General features: G+C 49.0%; 1 protein-coding gene across 1 annotated transcript in view; it reads left to right on the top strand.

The window, feature by feature from the left end:
* The window catches only part of LOC104152015 (dynein axonemal intermediate chain 1), a 150,311-nt gene that overhangs the window by 116,881 nt on the left and 13,260 nt on the right, over positions 1–20,170 (top strand). The window contains exon 19 of the mRNA XM_068925801.1: positions 2,922–3,107. Within this exon, the coding sequence (XP_068781902.1) occupies positions 2,922–3,107 (186 nt within the window). The remainder of the gene's footprint in view (positions 1–2,921; positions 3,108–20,170) is intronic.

Below are 20,170 nucleotides of genomic sequence, written 5' to 3'. Positions count from 1 at the left end.
GGGCTGTGGGGTGGAGAGAAGCTGTGTGCTCCTGTGAGTCGTTAGGATGGGAGATACAGCTGGAGCCTGCTCTATATTCCTTACCCTAGGACCTGAACCACAGAGCAACTCATGGGACCAGGAGCCTCAAGGAGACATGCAGGATTTCAGTCTTCTGTTCCTTGGGCAGAAAGCCCAAGGCAGATCTGCAGCCAGTGCTGATCCTATGCCGTTCTACTACTTTACAGCACCAAGAAGCTGCCCCAAGTGTTGTGGAAAGCCCTGTATCCATTTTAAGATTCCCCCAAAGCACCAATAACAGTGCTGATCTGACCTCATTTCCCCCTCCCCTAAGAGTGTCTGTAAGCCTCTAAATCAAAACCTCTAAAGTCCTTCCTAACACTCGTGGCCCACCCCTCCATCTGGAAAGTCTGCCAGCTGATATGAGGCTGATGTTTCCAGCTGAAAAACTGAAATAGCTTGTTCTTTTCCATGATTCCCTTGGCAGAGGAAAACAAACCCGTTTGTTTAGAAGCTCATAAAAGAGGAGCTTTATAGTGGAACATTCATAACTTGTTTGCGTTTGACCTTCTCCGCGTTGCTGATGGTCTCGAGTTCTTGTCCAGGCATTGTGCTTGTCTGGGCTGTCAGTGGCATTTTTGAAAAACAGCCTCACCCAGAATAATTTGCATTGCCCAGCACTCCTAACATGATCGTTCAGACAATGCCATCTTTGCTACACTGCAGCCCTGGCTGTGGTGTAAAGGTGCAATGCATTGACAGCCTTGTAAAACAGCAGTGCAGATCTTACTCCTGAAAAGAAACCCAGCTACTGATTCCATGTTGCCTTTTTTTCCTAAATTAATTGATGCTACTGAAGAAATGGGCATTTCCCAGGCTCTTAGGTTACTACGCACTGATCTTGTGTCACTGGGGAGATGAATCATGACCCTGAATTAAGGAAAATATATTCTGTGAAGCCAGGCAATTATATCTGCAGTGAGTGTGGGTCTTGGCAGGCTGATATGCTTAAAAGAGAGCTTATTCTATTTCAGAAACAGTAAAATGTCAGGCACAATGTGCAAGCTAGGATAGCCGCCTTTATTTATGCCTAGAGGTAGGAAACTGGGAATGCTTTGGCTGGAGAGTGGGACCTCAAGTTGCAGGTGTAGATTCAGTATTTGTTCGTGACAGCTGACGTTTTGAATGGATCAGACTGAAATCTTGTTTTCCACCTATGCTTTTGACAACTGGGGAAGGGAAAGGAAGGGTTCTCCAAGCTGTGGATCCTCATCTGTGGCTGAGGCTTTGAATTCCAGTCTTGAATTGTAAGCTGTCATGGATATCTGTCCACTTCTCAAGCTCTTCTCTGTCTTGAAGTCTCTTGCTTTGCTTTGCTCTGGAGGCATTCTTCCTCATCTTGTTTTCTGCATCTGTAAAACCTTTGCATGGTTCACCAGCCCAGACCAAGTATATCACATACTGCTGGACATTGAGTCCTATGGAGACATGCTAGCATGTGAGACCACCTGGGACATGTGCACTTGCAGACTGCCCAGCTCTTTGTTAGGTGCAGGTTCAGATAAAATCCGCCAGCTCATTGGTGTGTGATGAGAAAGTACATGTAGTTATTTGTTACAAATCTTCCATGCTCTTTTAAATACATTTTATAGGGTACAGTTCTCAACTAATTCCTAGATTCAAATTGTGAGCATGGCACAAAGTTAAAATAATATGTCTCATCTGGCTCCTAAGTGGTGGTAAACAAGACACAGCTGGCAGGAGATATGCAACTAGTTTGGTCCTAATTTTCCCCGTATTCCCATTGTACTTGTTAGCGTAAAATGTTCCCCTCCTCAGTTTTTTTCTGAAGACAAAAAAAGGGAAAAGAAACTTGAGGCTGAAAGTCTCCGTGGTGGACTCAAGGTGGGAGTCCAGGATGCCAGAGACCGCTCACTTCAGCACCAGAGAAGACAGGAACGTCATATTTTATTAGCCTTTGCAAGCTGTAGCGATGACAAGAGTTAATTGCAATTATTGGGAGATGATGTTAAGTTAACACATTTACTTGAGTAACTACCACTGTTCCCACTGGTGTCATGATGAAATGCGCATTATCATGCAAGTAGTGATGTGGCAGGTCTGTGTCACTACTGTTTTAGTGCCACAGGTCTGCAGTCTGCTACAAAGGGAATCCTCCTGAACAGGTCTAGAGTCTGCCTCCCTCCATGCTTGCCTTTCCCGTTTAGCCAGCCTTTAAGAGCCAGTGGCATTTGTGTCAACGCTCCAGGAGAAGGATATCTGTGTAGGCACAGCGTCCAAAGCAGCTGAACTGGAGTGGGCTGCCCGCACCAAGCTGTTCTGTGCTGCACATTTCATTTCGCTCTGCTTCCCTTGCTTTACCCTGATGGTACACTCCGAATCATATTGTCCGTGTTCCCATCATTTCCCTTTTGATTACTGATTTGGCTATTTCATATTATTATTAAAGCCCAAAATGTTGGAAAGCTCTGCAATGAAGGGTAATTAGTATTTTTGACAACATTCCTGGCCTTGTTCATCAGTCTGTGTTAGACGGTGATTTAACACCTGGTTGTCTCATTACTTGCTATATGGGGAAGGGGGATTAAGGCCTCTGAGGTGAGCAATGCTGGCTCTGAGCCCTTTCCAGTCTAGGTCAGCTAGAGCCTCACCAGGCCCTTGCAAAGAGCTCGCACCCACAGTGAGGGACAGGCTCTCACCCCTCAAAAGCAGCAGACAGCTTCTGCCCATCCCTTACTTAAAAAAGCACAGAGGTGCTGACTGCAGATGGTAATTCTGGGCTGAGGCTGCCTTTCCACAGGACCTTTTCTTTCTGCGATTTCTCCAAGCTTTGTTCTTCTGCTGAGAGCATGTTCTCACCTGATTAATCCCCTTTTGTGTTCTTTGCCTTTGTTTCCCAGGCCCGTGTGTTTGATCTGAGTGTTAATAAGTATGAAGCTATATGCACCCAGGTAGTGGTGGCCAAGAAGAAAAACAAAATAACCCATGTCCAGTTTAACCCTGTCTACCCTGTTGTCATCATTGGAGATGACCGAGGCCATGTTACCTGCCTGAAGCTCTCTCCCAACCTCCGCAAGATGCCCAAGGTAAGGATGACTAGCATTTCCCTATCTGAGGCACTGAATCACAGCGGGTCTCGTAATGCCTCTTCACTGTCCCTTCTCCTGTACAACGAGGTTGGCAAAGCTCCCCTCACTTGCAAGCAATTTAAGATTACCCCGAGCATTTTAAGTAGGATGTCTGGGATGTCAGATCCCTGCCCTCTGTTCCTCTCCAAGTCAGAAGGCTGAGTTCCTTCCTAGGAAGCAAGGAGTGGTGGGAAGGAGGTTTGGTGTTTGTGGGATAATTGTAAGTGAGAAGGCGCTTTCTCACTGTGCTCCAGACAAGCCAATAAGCTCTGCAAATGTTCACATCTTTCCCAAAGCTCACATCTTTTCCGAGCTTTGGGTTTTGTCTGCAAAACTCCTTAGAACCAAGTGAAAGAGGTCCTAACCCCTCCCGAGTCCTCCTACTGAGACCATGCTGCATGTCCTCTTGTGCTCCTGCATCGTCAGAGCTTCTCCTCTGACCACTGTACATCACTTCTTCTGTAAATAAGCAAGTACTGTCTTTCATTAATAAGAAGATACGGGATCCTTGTCTCAAATGACAGGAATGAGATGCACAAGCCCCTTTCCGTTTTTCTACCTGGCCGTAAGGGCCAGTCATACAGGATGCTGACCCCCCCCACCAGGTTCCTTTATTAGACTTTCTTTCTGGGCTTCAGCCACCCATGAGCTGTATTGTTGTAAAAGACAACCGCCTTTCTAAGCCCGTACAATTCTCATTTCCAGTTGTGTCATTTAATGAAGCTTTTTCAGTTTCAGGCTTTTTAGAATTGATCCAAGAAAGCAATCTCTCAGGATGATCATGTTTTATTTATACATCCCCAAAGGCTTATATACTCTGCTAACCCTCTGTGTTAAGCAGGGTCTTTGGCCAGAAACTAATCACCCTGGTGTCAATCCAGGATATTTTGACCTATTTTAAGCAAGTTCCTTCAGCTGGACACTGCTGGAAATGAGAATCTACCCTGTGCTAAGAGAGTATAGAAAACACAGCAGCATGGCAATCTGTTTGGGGACAGGGTGTGGGATCCATGGAAGAGAATGTCTCATACATTTCAGGCTTTTTTGTTTCCATCAAAACCACAATCCAAGGCCATCAGAGTTCTTGGGTCTGCTGTCAGTTTGGCTCAGGTCAAGTTTCCTTGTTAATTTATGAGGCCTTCCTGGTCATATGTCAGCCACCATGTCTGTCACTGGCCCTAGTTTCACAAGGGTTCACCAGTGGAGACTGATCACCCACAAATGAGCGTGGCTGCTCTCCTCTACTGAAAGCAGCCAGCTGAGTGGTTAGCAGCACCTGACAATGATGGGTCAGAAGGAATTTGAACGTCTCCTTCCAGTTCTGGTGGCCGGCAGCCATGTGCAGGTGTGAATGTTGCTGTCTCTTAAAATCCTGTTCCTGTGCAAACTTTCTTCAGAGTTGAATTACATGTTGCTGACAAGGCAGATTAAGCTGTGAGTTCAGGAATAGCACAGTCACTGCTGACCTTAAACGAAAAGGTACCATATCCCAGGCAATGTATAAATAGGGTGGAAATGATGGACCCTGCTGCTCTGATGTTATTAAGCTGTCTTTTACTTGCTTGGTTAGGTTTGAAGGGACATTGAACGCTGAATTAAGTGTTTCCTCCACATATAGAGAAGGAGGAGGGACGTTTAGGCATGGCTGCTGATGTAAGTAGGCCCCCTGGCTAAATCCAGCTTTTGTCTAAAAGTGATGAACAACCCAAAGGTAGGTGACATGTAGTGGCAGTGGCAGAGTGGTGGTGGCAGATCGGGCCCAGCCAGTCCAGCTGTCTTTTTGTGCTGCGAGCAGACAGGTGAGCAGGGTCGCTGATCCCATCCTACATGGCTGATGTGGCACCTGTAGTGCCAAATAATGGTGTTCAGGGACACTCCGATGAGGAGGTTGTGAGAGGGTGTCTTAGTAGGGGGAAAGCAAACCTGGGCAGAACAGGCAGTGCTATCCACTGAAATACAGCTCTGCGTGTTTGGGCTGTGGCAGGCGTCCTCCTGTCCACCTCCTCCCTGTGCCAGTGCCTGCTTTCATATCCTTAGCAGCAAACCTCCCAGCCATGACTGCGAGGGTATCGTCTCACTGTGGGGATCCAGGTGTGCTTTCAGAGTATCAGCCCCAGCTCCTTTGAAGGTAAAATCAGTGCGCTCTTTACATCCTTGCTCTGCGCAGCCAGTATTCCTCTGTAAAATGGTTTAGCTCCTCCATCTTGTTCAGGAGTGCCCAGAGCTTGGTTAACATGAGCAGAATATCCATAGGCTTTTTAAAAGCACAGAGGGTCCAAAATTGTGCAGAGGAGCCCTGATATCCTGGCAATCTGCTTGTAGATAGAGAAGCCTGTTTGTGCCTGGATTGGTACCTGGGTATCACGGTCTGGCCTCTCCAGTACTTGATCTCTGCAGAGGCCTTGGGGGAAACCCAGGAGGAGAAGCTGCAGCCAGTGCTTCTGGAGGTAGTGGCCTTCTCCACCCACCCCAATGTCTGTGCTCTCTGATGATGTTTCTGGTGGCTCTTTTGGAAAGGGGAAGGTGCCTTTTGCTGAGGGTCTGGCAGAACTCAGCATGCAGATGGGACACAGCAGCTGGGTGCCTCATCTGGGTCTCATGACCCTCTGTTTCCCACCAGTGCCAAAGGGATTTGGCTGTGAAGTTTCCCTGCCGGCTTCCCACACAGCTGGGACAGCTGCTCTTGACAGGTATGACTAGCACACTAATCACCCTGTTGAGAGAGAGCTCTTAATAGCCACATGTCACTCCAAACCCGCTCTCTTCCCCTAAAAATAGACACGGTGCTGTCTGCTCCATGTTCTACAGACTCCTTGGCAGTAGCTGGGGTTCCCAGATAGAGCTCACCAAGGAGAGACTGAGCTAACTTCATCCCACTGGGATTTTAGGCATTCTGAATTTATTTTGGTTTGTCTATTAGTTAAAGCCAGTAAGGTGGATTGGTGGAAATGGGGAGGGCAGGTTCTCATCAGACCTTGGTTTGTTCCTCTCTTTGTGTCCTTGAGAGATAGCAGGGGAGGTTCAGCAGCTCTTAAAATAATTCACGGGGTTGATCTGCAGCTTAATTAATTCAGGTTTGTAAAGCACTTTGGGATCTTTCGGAAGTGTTATTTAATACTTCAAGTTTTGCAGTCAGTAGCATTGGCGCAGCTCAATGTATGAGCACTTGGCAAAACAATAAGCCAAGGGGGAACCTTTTTTGAAAGTTGTCTTTTCAGAAGTAACTTTCACCAGGACAGTTACTAAAAGCTTCAAAAACAGCCTAAGATCCGATCAATTCTTCATGAGTTTTGGCCTCCTAATTCATTTAGTGGCATACGGGAAAAGGTGCCCTTGATGAGCACCTGAATCTTCAGAGGCAGCTGGGGACCAAGACTCTGCCACCTACTAGGCACTGGGGTTGAGGGCACATCTGTGCACAGGGAGCATATGGAGCTCCCTCTGCTCGTGCCAGGCAGCGGGCATCCTTGCTCCACGCTGCCGTGCCAAGCTGTGCCCAGGTGCTGGACGTGGTGCACTTTATAACCCCAGCTCAGTGCTGGTGTTACACCGCGCTGCCTTGGCACAAGAGCCATTGCCTCCAGGGCTGTGCAGTGCTGATGGGGTGAATCTGGAGTCCCACAGCAGAGGATTTGCAGTATAAGTGTCACCAGCCTGGTCCTGCATTGGAAGTGCTGCCCGTCTCCCTGAGCACAGAGCCCCCTCCCAGGCAGCAGGTATTTTCCCCTGTGGGGAGCACTCGTGAAACTGGTTTGGATCCTTCTGCCTTCTGCTTGGAGCTCAGAACTGGAGTAGAAATGCTTGCCTTATTTTTAGATGGAGCAGTAAGAACAAGTGGCTCTCTGCTGTCATCTCAGCCACTTCTGGACTCCACGTTCTCCTTAAATATTGTTGGGCAGGAATTGTTTAGCTAATTGTTCTTAATTTGTAATTGCCTTGGTGGTTGAGTTCACACGAGAGAAGCATTGCTGTAAGAAGAATCAGTTTGGGGCAGAGCTGTTTAGTTAGTAAATCTTTCTGGCTTCTTTTCATTTGAGGGTTGGAGGAATTAAAGTTTTTTGTCATCACAGTCAGAAGAATGTAGCTGCTCATGGGCTTTGGTTTGGTTTTTTAAAACTGCTGGAGTAGCCTGGCACAAGCTCTGTCAATGCCAAAGGCAAACAGGAGAGAATCAAAATAATCTAAAGAGTTTTTAGAAGTGTAACAGTTGGGAGGGCACAGGGGAATGGGAGAAAAGAAAGCAGGTCAGAGAAAGGTTATAATGAAGCATTTGTTGAGGCTAAGAAAAATTCCTTGGCCCATTCCCAGACTCACAGCCAGGGAGGTAGCTGGCCTCTTGGTCTGATGATTATCTTGGAGGCTCTCTGTTCCTGCCACTGGCTTCTTTATATGGAAGTCACTTCTTTCTCTGTCCCTCAGGGACAATCAAGTTACTTCCCAGAGAGTAAATCTGTAGCGATAGGATCTAGCTGTGGCTCAGGATCTTTGACTGTGGCTGGGCGTGAGGGTCTGGGAAGGATCATTCAGGCTTCAAGGGGGCTGAGAGTGGGAGGATGCTGAGGTTTTCAGGAGGTGAAGATGGGAAGGGTGTTTGGGGAGGACTGATGGAAGTGTGGGAAGTTTTAGGGAGACATTAGGAGAGGGCCTGAAGTCTCTTCTCCAGCCTACCTCCCCTGGCACTGGCTTCTTTGCAATCCCCTGGGCCCAAAGACACCCCCTCCTCATTCACCCCAGCAGGGCCAACAGCACATGATGCTTTTTGAACAAGGGACCCTCTTTTTGTCCCTGACTCTACCCTGCCTCAGGGGGGATGCGGCTCAGGTCCAGAGCTGGCACGGAGCTAGAACAGTGTGAACACAGGGTGTGGTGCAATCAGCTTGCTGTATGCTTGGTCCTGAACCTCACTGCTTTGTAGCTGCGTATTGCTGTGATTTAGAACGATAGAGAGAGACCAGGAAGAGTTAAGGACCATGAGTTTCTGTTCTTTGTGTTTTCCTCTGGTCGTGCGAACTGTTTCGGTAGCTGTGTGGGATGAACTGACCGGCAGTGGGAGAGGGACCTAACCTCTGTCACTTCTGTCCGGTGAGGTACAGTCTGTTCTCATGCGGGACTGTCTGTATTAACAGGAGGAAGATTAGATAGGCTCTCCAAGGTCATATCAGTCCTGGACTGGTGAGCAGTTTAGCACTGGGAGAGGTACATTTTGTCCTCAAACTTTTTATTTTAACAGCTCTCAAGTGATATCATTCTTTCCAGAGAGAAGTGCTCATCTCTCCTTTCCAACCGCTCAAAAACCTTGCTCCTCTGGTGGTGTTTTTGCTAGTCTCCCTATTTTCATGCAAACTGCTCCTCTGTAGATGAAATTCACACAGTCATTTCTGTGTAGCTTGAGTGAGGGCTGGGTTTCCTTGCATCTCTTCAGGGCGAGCTAATTGTGCAGTGACCCAAATGCACAGAGCACAAGCAGTGCTGGAGGAATTCAGCGTCGAGTGCTGTTGTGCATCATGTGCCTCGCGTACATCGGGGTTGCTGCCTCCAGATGCAGCTTGGCCCCCTGATAAGGAGGCACATGCAAATAGGCTTGAGTGTTGTCAAAACTGACCCCCAGCTTGATGGCCTTGCTCCCTCTGAGATTTGCAAATGCTTTTTGATTTCCTCAGTCACTCCCCTGTTATGTGGACTAGTTGCATATCACTGCTCCCTGTACTGTTATGAGAATAGTCGAGCACTGCGGGATGGACCAAGGGACTCGTGAAACCCTGCTTCTGCCCTTTCACAGCTTTTGGGTGTCAGCTCTGTAGGCCATTTAAGGGCAGATGTTTTAAGTAAGTAGTCAGGCACTACACCTCACTGATTGACACGAGTTTGCTTTAACTCTGGAGCTTGCTCCCTCAAAATCTTCATCTTCTGGTGACTCACCTGAGTGGTATGGAGATGCTAACACTGCCCCAGGTGTTTGGGTACCCTGCAGGCTGTGGGAGACTCAGGTGCTGTGGCCATGAGCTGCATGTGCCCTGTACCAGCATGCCGCTTCCCCAGGAAAGGGCCAGGACTCTCCTGGAAGTCCCTGTCTTGGCCTAGAGTTAAGATCATGTGAACTCCTGGCAATTAGCTAAACTCAGTGCTTGCCCGTTTGCTTGGATTTATATTTCGGTCTGGGCAGAACTGTCTCTGGATATCAGACACCACTTCTGGAGGGTAGCAGTCTGCACCGCAGGGTGAGGAGCTCGGGAAACACGCTTGCTCAGTGGCCTCACTGGGTACTTTCTGCACTTGCCCTGGCTGCATTTGGGCCTTTACACGCAGAGGAGAGGTTCTAGCTCCTTCTCAGCAGCAGGGCTGGGATCTGTGAGCACATGCTTTCTGTCTTCTCTCCCAGGGCTGACCATGCAGGTCAAGTTTGAGATCCAAGTTCTCTCAGCTGGAACAAGCTATGAACCTCGCAGACCTCAGGAGAAAGCTCCTTTGGGATGTCCTCATCACAGCGGGCGATGCTTTCCACTCTGCCTACAGAGCCAGTGTTCAGCTTACTAAAGCAGCATCTAGTCCATCTTGTGTCTGTTGAGTCCTGAATGTTTGTTTTCCTGTGGTCTTCACCCTCTGCTGGAATCTCATGCCGTAGCCTTCCATCCAGACTAGAGGAACACAAACTGTTGCTGCAAAGAGGAGGGGAATAGTTTGATCTCCTCATTTATGGTGATTAAGACCCTGGTTACGAGCAGTAAGAAAGACTGAGGTCAGAGAGTTGAGGAGAGGGATGAACTAGGGGAATAGCTATTCCCCACCATTAACTCCTTGGTATGGGAAGGAAACCCCGCACTGGAGACCTTTAAGAGCAAGTTAAAGGCACATCTGTAGAGACGGGCTTAGGCTGCGCTGAGCCTGCCTTGGAGCAGGAAGGTCCTGAGATGTCAGGACCTGGCAGGACTGTCCTGCTGTGACAGTCCTGCTGTCTGCACGTGCTGGTCATAGCGCACACTGAAGCTAGCAAGAGGCAATATCACTTGTGTACAGCTTGTCAGTGTGTGAGCAACTTTACTGTGTCCTGCTAGGCAGATCTGTGACTCATAACTACAGATCAACATCTACTGAAGGGAATACTGATATTCACTGACAAAACAGACTCTCCTCCCCCTTCTGCCCTGCTCCTTCCCCTCAGTCCCTCACTGCCCTGCCACTGCACTGGGAATCCCACTGCCAGGTAGAGCTTCACAGCCCCCCAAGAGTCCTCCTTCCTCCACTGTCCCAGATCAGGATATTTCAGAATCTGAAGGCTTTGGATATTTGTCTGGAGATCCTGGACATATCCACTGTGCACAGAAGAGTGGCTCTACTGCACAAATCCAAATGTCTGAAAGCGTCACACCACAGGTACAAAGAGTTCTGGATCCGGGCAAAGATGTGGCAACCTTAGACACCAACGCTGTTTAGAAAGCTAGCGCAAACCAGCCGGCAGTAGACCTAAAGGGCTTGAATATTCTCTCATGAAACCAGTTTTCTTTGTTTTCAGTGAAATTACTTTTGTTTTGCATCAGAGTACATAAAAGGAGAAAAGAATTGTATATCTCTGCAGTGTTTAGCTGGACCTCAAGGTCAAAGAGCCGGGCGGAGGGGTTTCTTCTTTTCTCTGTCTCTGGTCACGTGTCTCTATCCTTATTGTTGTATAATGTGCCTTTCAATGTCCTCTCTTTTTGGCAGTTGGTAGAGAGACAGCATCAGCATATTTGCAGGTTATTTTAAGCTGAAGTCAGTTCTCAGTGGTCAGGATGAAGTGTGTTTAGTGTGTGAAGTGGAAACACTGGCAATTTGAACAAGAGAAGGCCCCGTTTTAGGAGAACTCAATAGTACTTATAAATTATTGCTCAAGTGCAAGGCTTATTCTGTGAGGTGCTGAGTGCTGTCTGTGGGATAGTGCGTTCCGTAGCCTGGGACTGACTTTGACTTATTAATTTCTTCTTTGAAGATCTGCGTAATAAAAGGTTTTCCCAAGTTGGAAAGTGAAGGAAGACTGTTCCACATTGCAGTGCTAGGAGTTTGAAGAGAGGTTTGAGGAAAAAGCTTGGGGCATTTGTTTTTGTAATCAATAATAGTTAAGTCACTGAGCTAAACATTCCTCTTCTGAATGAAATCTAGCATGTTTCCATCGAATTTGCTGTTCTCTGAGTATTCAAAGGTAACTGGAATCTGAATTTGGCCCTGCAGAATAGTTTTGGTGAGGTCTTATTTTACTCCTTCCTTTGTATTTCTCCATACTGGCACTCTTACGTTCATATAAGAGGTGCTTTGCGCGAAAGCTTTGCATCGTCTTCCTCGTGGACGGGTTGTGTGTGTACTTCAGTGGCCACCACCTCAGGACCGTGTGGAGCCAGGGCTGACGTGGCAGGCTGGGCTTTGCTCCTCCGCAGCCTGAGCCATCTCCTGCTGCCCTGGGAAACGCCTCATACTAAGGAACCCTGCTTTGCGTCTTCAAAGGACTTGCTGTGGGCTAGATCTGAACACCTGTGATCTCCTGAATGTGTCCTTTCAGCTTGCACAGCTCCTCCTGGAAGCCAAAGTTTCTGCTTTCTCCGGAGTCTTGGCAGGAAGCTATTTGGCAGCAGAGAAGTAGGCACAGTGTAGCATTACGGCAAGAGAGGCACTGCCCTACCTTGCAGTCTGCCTGGCTCACCTTTCCTCCCTGTTTCTTTATTGTAGCTGTCCTCTGTGGATTCATTTCTGTGAGCATGACTTAAATCCTCTCCAGAAAAATGAAGGCGCCTTAGAAATCCCTGCTCTTTGTGTGAAGAATAGCCACAGAACAAAGGCAGAGTCAGCACACATCAAACTGAGCCCCGTGGGAACGGGCTGCTTTCAAAGCGTACCCTCAGTAGAGCCAGCGAGGCAGGCTTTTCGGGACACTCATTCTCCGACTAATGTCTGGATCCATTTATGCTGCACTGAGAGCAGGTCTGCCAGCCTGCAACCTCTTCTGCAGAGGCTATTTGGTGCTCAACCCCCTGCCATAGCTGATTAGGGCTCCCTGCTGTCAGGTAACATGGGTACTGATCCTGCAGGTCATCTGAGGATGAGCCGCTCTTTTGGCAGAGATCCTTGAACAGCTATGAGGAGTGCAGCTATTACTGAGAGCTGGCTCTACCCCAGGGGTGCAGAGGAGGAAAGCTTGTTAGCCCAGTCCCTGAGCTGTGGGTGCATTTGAAGGGCAAGGTGATGTTTTTCACAAGGACGCAGTGCAAAGCAGTGGCTGGAGCCCGGGAGACCCAACCCTGGTCTTGGCCTTGGCCTCTGAGTCTCCTTGGGTGAGATCACAGAATCACGGAATCACAGAATCGTTTAGGTTGGAAGGGACCTCTGGAGATCATCTAGTCCAACCTCCCTGCTCGTGCAGGAACCTCTAGAGCATATTTCCCAGGACCACATCCAGACGGGTTTTGAATATCTCCAGGGAAGGAGACTCCACTACCTCTCTGGGCAACCTGTTCCAATGCTCTGTCACCCTCACAGTGAAGATGTGGCACTTCTCCACGCTTGGCACCTGTGTTGGTAAAGTGGGATGGTGACAGCCATCTCCCTGGGATGAGCAAGAGGTGTCTGTAGTCACCACGGACCTGTTCCCCTGTGGGCTGTCTTCTTCATGCTTCCCTCTGCCTGATCTGTTGAGTGCTTTGGGGACACATCTGTCACATTCATACCTCAGGCCACCAGCTGGACCAAGGAGGCTCTGTGGAGGGGAGGAGGAGAGGAGCCAAGGTTCAGGGTGTGCTGCTGCCCATGTCCTTCCAGGGCCCAGTGCCTGGCAGGGTCTCCTGCCTCCCTGCGCTGTCCATCACATGACAGTTGGATGTCACAGGCCATCAAGCCCGAAATTTCAGATCAGGACAGCCAGATCCCTGGGGAACTGGTGAAAATTAGAAAGTGAAATAGGACACCAGGAGAGCCTTTGCTTGCAGCCTTCAGACACAGCACCGATGTGTGAGCTGTTGTGACTCCAGCTGTATTGGCCCTATGTGGCCCCTCAGTGCAGTCTGTCCTGGCAGGCAAAGGGGTGGAAAGGGGAGGATGAGAATGCAGGTCCTGGCATGGGGCGGAGGGAAGAAGTAGCAGTAGTATGGACGAAAGGACAGGAGGGCTGCAGAGCTGGATCTCTGGGGAAGCAAAGAAAAGCAGGGACCCATGGGAGTCCAAGACAGCAAAGCATGCAAAATCCTGGGACTCAGGTGAGCAGCTCTCCATTAGCTCTGCACCTCCACAGGGATGGATTTGGCCTCCATTTGTGCTGGTTGTGCAACTTAGGTGGAAAAATGTAACTAATTCTCTCCAGCTCATAGCTGTGCGGTGTCCTGGGCACCTTTCCCTAAGGACTCACTCAGCAGGTGCGGTAAATGGTGTATTGTCCTTAATTTACAAGACCCTTCCCAGTCATGTTTTTGCTTTGCCCCAGTGACCCCAGGAACTCCCCAGGCAAGTGCAGAGCTTGGAGACTTTACTCTGGCATTTTACTCTTCTTCAAGCTCTTTGGCTCTTCCTTCCTTGCAGCATTTGCGTAACTTGTCCCTAGGCATCATCTGGGTTCTCTGGAGCACTGCCTGTCACTGCATAGCCTGGTGGCATCTGCCGTGGTGACAAAGGCAGCAAGGTAGACAGGACGCAGAGTGGGAGGGGATGGGCTACCAGAGCCAGAGGAACAGCTTGAGATTTGGCATAGCCCTGTGACTCCTCCTGAGCCCCTGCCAGAGCCTACCAGCGCCTTCCCAAACAGCTGGCCAGAGTTAGAAAGGGGTGAGGCTGCTGGGGAAAACACAGAGGACAGCTCCTTTCTGGGGGAGCGTGTCTGTCCCGCTGTAAAACCCATCCCCAGCATATATGCGTAAAATGCCCTTTGCATCCAGACCTGCCCTGTGTGTTTGCTGACACTGGGCACCTAGATTTACAGTCATCCCTGCCCCTGTGCACCCCGATGAAAATGCTCACACTGAGTTTATCACCCAGCCCCTGCCAAGCCTCTGCCCCGCCACACACTCGTGTCATCTACCAGCCTGCTCTGAAAGAAAAGAAAGGGAGACGCCTGTGCTGGCAGGCAGGCCAAATAAATGTTTCTTGCTCAAATTAATTTGATAGGCTCAATGGGGAATTGTTTAAATGAGAGAAGGGAAGGAATCATAGATGAATAAAACGTCTCACTGCTCACGGTGATGGAGCTGACGCAAAAGGATTATTTTTATCCCGTGGAAAAAAGGAAGAAAAAAAGAGACCTCCGAAGCAGACAAGAAGGGGGTCTGCATTACGGTCCTGCTGGCTTCGGGAGCTGCAGCGGCCTCTGCAATCAAAGCACTTCAGCAGCTCCAAGCCTTTCCTGGAGGGAAACTGTTACGCTCCAGTTCATTGACTGCTTCCTTGGGACGGGGCGCAAGGCTCCAGGCATGCAGGGCAGCCTTGGGGCAAACTTCCCCTGCTCTCCCCTCCCTTCTCCTGGCAGGGAGCTGCCCCCCATCCCGCTGCTCCTGATCTAGGGTGAGTCTGAGCTGCTCACTGTCCGTGGAGTCCTGGTCAGTCCTTTTTGTTGTTATCCCCCAGACTCTGTCCTGTGAGCTGTGTCCTTGCCACGTGGTGCCCTGTCAATTCAGCTTTCCCACCGCCTTTTCTGGCACTGAGCAGAGCACCAGGATCGTTTCATGTGTCTGGCCGCGACGCTCGCATTTCTTGTGGTGGGACAGCGTTGGCGCAGGAGTGCCGAATCCCAGCCAGATGGGAATCCTTCTCACTCCAGTCCTTTTGGGAGAACACTTCCTCCCCACCATCCTGTGTTTGTGCAGGGAACAGTCCCTGCTCCCATGCAGTATCTTGCATTTATCCCTTTTTAAATCACCTCCTCGTTTTCCAAGCCGCATCTCCAGTCCATCGAGGTCATTTCAAATTCCTATCCTGCCTTCCTGAACACCCGCAGCCTTCCCATCTGTCCCCGTGCCCAAGTATTAACAGAAACAGTGACCAAAACAAGTCCAGACCATGGTCTGCACTGCAGACAACACATCCCTCTGGGCACAGCTATCCAACTGTGTTTTATGAGCTTGTGCCCATTCTATCTAGGCCTTTTGCCTCACTTGAAGATAAATGTATTGAGGTTGGCAGTGGCAAAATCTTCCTGAAGTCAAGCTAAAAGACATTGACTTCTTCCTTATCCACCAGATCTATTATCTTACTGCAGAAAAAAATCAGATTGTTCAGCACGACTTTTTTGGTACAAATTGTGTTAGCTGGGATGCATCTCCTTGCAGTCACTTAAAACAGGTTGTTGGGTTGTTTCACTCATTTTCTGCAAAGTGAGGCTAAACCGAGGGGCTATGATTTTCCTTTTTTAGGATAGCTACCGTATTTGCCTTTTTCACCTTTTCAGTCCCTGTCATCCTCTGATATTCTCCAAGATCAGTGCTTGGGTTTAAGTCCATTAGGTTGAGCCAATTTGAAGACAGCTGACATACCAAGGGACTGGGGCTGTTGTAGCCAGGACAGTCTAACACTGTAAGCAAACCAAGGCCTGTGAGGAGAGATAATATCTCTTATTAGGCAAACAAATACACCTGGGAAGAAAAGGCAGGTGTAGGTACCATAAAGCTTGTGTTCTATTTTCTAGATATGTGTTAGTTGAACTAGTAAAAGGCATTGGTTCTCCCCACTAGCCTGCACTGCCTGAGTATGCTCTAACCCATGGCTTGCTCAGCAGGAGCAGAGATCTCCCTGCTTTGTTTCTGGTATCAGCTGTGATATCCCAGGGATTGGGGACTGCAGGAAAGGGGAATGGATCCCCACTGAAGGATCCTGTTGAGCCAGAAAAAGGCACTCAAAAGCACTCGTTTTATGTAGCTTGGGCAAACCATAGGACATGCAGCAGGAGTGAAATAAATGAATTATTTAGTGTCTTTCATATCATTTAAAAAAAAAGAGAGAGCTGGGTTTGCTGCATAGCTAGAGTTCATAATAGAGCAGAGCCAGGGAGCAGGAGCCTGACGAACTGGGTTTCAATTACAACTGCTTATTCAAGGAGAAAAGCTGAACTGTTAAAGCCCTGCAGCCTAAACAGCTCCTGCAACCTGGGGGCTGGGAAACTTGGGCTGCAGAAGGAAAGGCAGGTCCAGCATGAGAAATCTCTGTTCAACTGCCAGCCACTGCTCTGGTCCTGCCTCCCACAGCTTTTGGGAGCTCTGGCCTGAAGTAAGGTTTCTTAGAATGAAAATGCTGGGGTGGTCTTAGGGGAAAAACCTCCCGGAGGGATCTGTAATCTCAGCAGCCAGGCTCTGGCTGCCTTTGGCGGGAGAAGCTGCAAGTCACATCCTGCTTCCCTGCATAGGGAAATTTGTTTCTTCAAAGTATTCTTTGGATATCCTGCTCATATCCAGGGAAGCACTGCCAGGCCGGGATTTCTCTGAGGCTGGTGCTGTAGAGAAAGTCTTCTACAGAATGATAGAGCTTCCTTTTGAGCCCAGATTAGCCTGAGGACCAACTCCCAAGGAGTTTGCCAAGAGTCCTGAAAAACACATTTACACAGTGGCAGCCTTGTGGACATGCTCACACATGCCGACCGGGGACTTGCACGTGGCTAGAAGCATTACAGAGGTCGGAGAGGGAGGCAGGAGCGCTTACAAGGCAGGGGGTGCCAGGATCGTGTACCAGCACGCCGGCTCCCAGGGCAGGGATGAAGGCTGGAGGGTCAGATGAGGTAGGTACCCACTGGACGACGTGGGGAGAAAAGCAACAAGACAAGCATGAGACCATCGTTGCTTACCTGGCTACCTGCAGAGGAAGAAGGAGGGAGGATTTATAAGAGAAAAGGGCTTGGCGGCCCCCTCTTCATTGCTCCAGCCTTTGGTTCCCTCATCTCTGAGCTAGCTGTAACAGTTGTCTCAAGCTGAGCAGGAGTTTCCCAGGAGCAGGGCAACTGATTTCTCCCCTCCATCCCTGCTTCTCACCCAGGTTGGTTTTGCTGGCTGGAGTTTGTTGGAGGAGGCGCAGTCCTATGCCCACGGCCCTGGGCTCCCCGCGGGCTTTGCAGTGGCTGTGTTTGCCTTGTAGGTGAAGCCACTCACTATAAATTGTCCCTGCTCTGCCCTGAGAGCAAATAAGCCCCAAGTCAGTAAATGGCTTGGGCAGCGGGGGCTGAAAGGTGCCACAGAAGTAGCAAACATTTATATGATGTGGTTAAGGAAATTAGAGGAAACTTAAACACTGCGACTGAGTGGTTTCCCCTGCTTAGGAAAGAATTGTCTGTCTGTCAACATGAGGCCTCTTAAACATCATCATGCTCCCTGCGTGCTTATTGCTCACTTCATAGGCTTTCAACCTTGCTTTGCGTGTGGTGTTCAACTCGCTCTGGTGATAGACACCGTGTCCTGATGCGAGGCATTATTTAAAATCTGAAAGAATAGTCCTGTAAGGGCCTGACATGACCATCCTTTTAAAAATAAGCACCTGATTTAAAATAAAAAGCACTACCCAACACCTGCATGACTTCAGCTAAAGGGAGCTGGGGCTGGCAGATCTCAAAAGGAAACTGCAGGCAGGGATCTCAGCCCTCTGGAGATGGGTCTGGCAAGGTTCAGCAGGGTATGTTCGCCACCAGCTCTTGTCGATAGTTTTGTCAGAGCTCGGAGGGACAGGGAGCTGTCTGCAGTCACATTTGCAGATGATATGAATGTTGGTGCCAAGTAAATAGTGCCGGGGGTAAGATGGTCTTCTCAGAGGCCAACCCAGATCTCTCGGGACCGTGGCTTTGTTTTAGCAGGGGCAAGGTGGTGGGGCTAGGATTAAATCCCATGCAAATTGTCCTCCCAGCTCTGGAGCTGTGTCTGGGAATTGGTGATGCTGAAAGAGGCTTCAGGGTCATAGAGGAAGCCGTGAACTCTCAGCCTGACGCTGAAACCCTGAGCGAAACACAGGCTCTGGCTGCCTCATTGGGATTACTTGGTGCAGGAGAGACACCAGGGGCTCATGTTTGAGGGTGGCATTACTAAATCCATTGCTGGCTGCGATGCACGTTTATGGGTTTGACACTTCAGTGGAGGTGATGAAAAATGCAAACTGAATCTAGAAAGAGCTACAGATCTTAGGTCTGGAAAATGTAACTTCAAGGAGCTCTTCAGGGCCTCATGAATAAATTAAGCAGTAATTTGATCTCAGCCTAAAATCACCTGCAAGGAGAAGGGATTTCCAACAGTGGAAGGCCCTTTAAATTAGCAGAAAGAGGCATAATGGGATTTGGCAGTTGAACAGCAGCAAAGCAAATTCAGATAAGCACCAAGGCATGTGGTGTTAGAGTGAGTGGCACGAGCTTATCTGCACCCTTCAAACCCCTGCAAGTCAAAACTCCCTGTCTCGAAAAGATATGCTCTACCTCCAAGAGGAGTCACAGGTGTGATGATTTTACTGACTGAGGGCTGCATGGATCTTAAAGATTCCTTCTGGGCTTAAAATCTATTAAATCTATTTCTGCCTTTGATCCTGCTGAAAAGATCTGGGATAGACTGGCAGCATTATAAAGAGAGAATCACAACTTTTATAGCGAGATATTCACAGCTTGGCACACACCAGGCAGTTTTATATGAAGAGAATTACAGACTCCTAAACTCTTCACTTCTTTTAATTTTGCTTTATTTATTAGCTCCTGTGTTAAACAGTCAAACTCTAAGCACTCAGAGATAAAAAGGTGCTGTAATAATAGTGAGCATCAGTGTGTCAAGGACGAGACACATCAAATCAATGTTATTCCTAGTCTGATGCTGAAATTAGCCTAGTGGGGAAGGAGTCACTGCTACACATACTCCACTGCCTAAGGACCATGCACGCTCCCCTCTAGCTTATCTCAGGCTGGAGCTTTCCCAATTATCACTGGGAAACAGTTCTTGCTCTCTGATCCCTGGCATTTCAGCTCTCAAATACTCATAGTCCAGGTTCCCTCTTAGTCCTCTAGCCGCCTACCTCAGTTTCCAGGTCTTCATGGATTCCTACTCTGGTTTCGTGTCCGGTGCCCTCCAGGTGCACATCCACCCTGCCAGAGCATTGGCTGGGCTGAGCTGTGCTCGGCTCAACCTGGTCACCCTTGAAGTGTGTTGCGGGGAGACTGCCCTTCTCCCGGGGTGTGACTGCACAGACCGATATAGCATAAGTCCTTTGTGCAACACCTGTATTCTTTCTGCCATTGTATTTCTTGAGATGAACAGGAACAACCCCCCCCCCCCAACCCTGAAGCTAAAAGAGCAAAAATATAACTACTACATTTCACCTCCCACGTAGCCCTGAGGAGTGAAATGACACCTTCCTGGGCAGCGACTCCTGGGTAGGGCAGAGGCTGGCTGCACTCTTCTACAAGAAGATTAGATTATATCTTTACACAGGTAAATCACGTCCCCAGGCATCACTATACTTGAGGACTGGCGACATCTTGTCCGACCTCCCATTCAGCAGGATACACAGGACACGCTGCCACCCTCACAAACTCAGAATCAGTCAGGAAGGAAGGGACCTTGGGAGGGCTCAAGTCCAACCTCCAGCTCTGAGGAGAGTCAGGCATGAGATGAGACCAGAATGCTCAGGGCTTTATCCACTCTCTTCTAGAAAACCACCAAGATTGGAAATCCCACAGCCTTTCTGAGCCCCTGTTCCAATGTCTGATTGTCCTGGTGGAGGAAATCTTCTTTACGACGAGTTAGAACCTCCCCTGTTTCTGTTTATGTCTGTTGTTTCTCATTCTCCTGCTGTACACCCCTGTAAAGAGCCCAGCTCCATCTTCGTAACAACCTCTTCTTAGGAGCCTGAAGGCTGCTGGTGGGTGCCCCTGAAGCTGTCCCTTTTCCAAGCTGAACAAGCCCAGCTCCTTCAGCCTCTCCCTGCAGGGCAGGTACTTTAGCCCCTGACTATCCTGGTGGCCTCTGCTAGACTCAGTCCAGTTTCTCAGTATCTCAGTTCAGCCCTTGAACTGCCTTCTACCTCTCTTCCCTTAGGTCAAACTGGAACTTTCCCACACATTAACTGTA

Source organism: Struthio camelus, chromosome W (genome assembly GCF_040807025.1).
Source record: "Struthio camelus isolate bStrCam1 chromosome W, bStrCam1.hap1, whole genome shotgun sequence".
Classification (NCBI taxonomy): Eukaryota; Metazoa; Chordata; class Aves; order Struthioniformes; family Struthionidae; genus Struthio; species Struthio camelus.
Note: the sequence above shows the minus strand (reverse complement) of the source record. Positions and strands in the feature narration are given on the sequence as shown.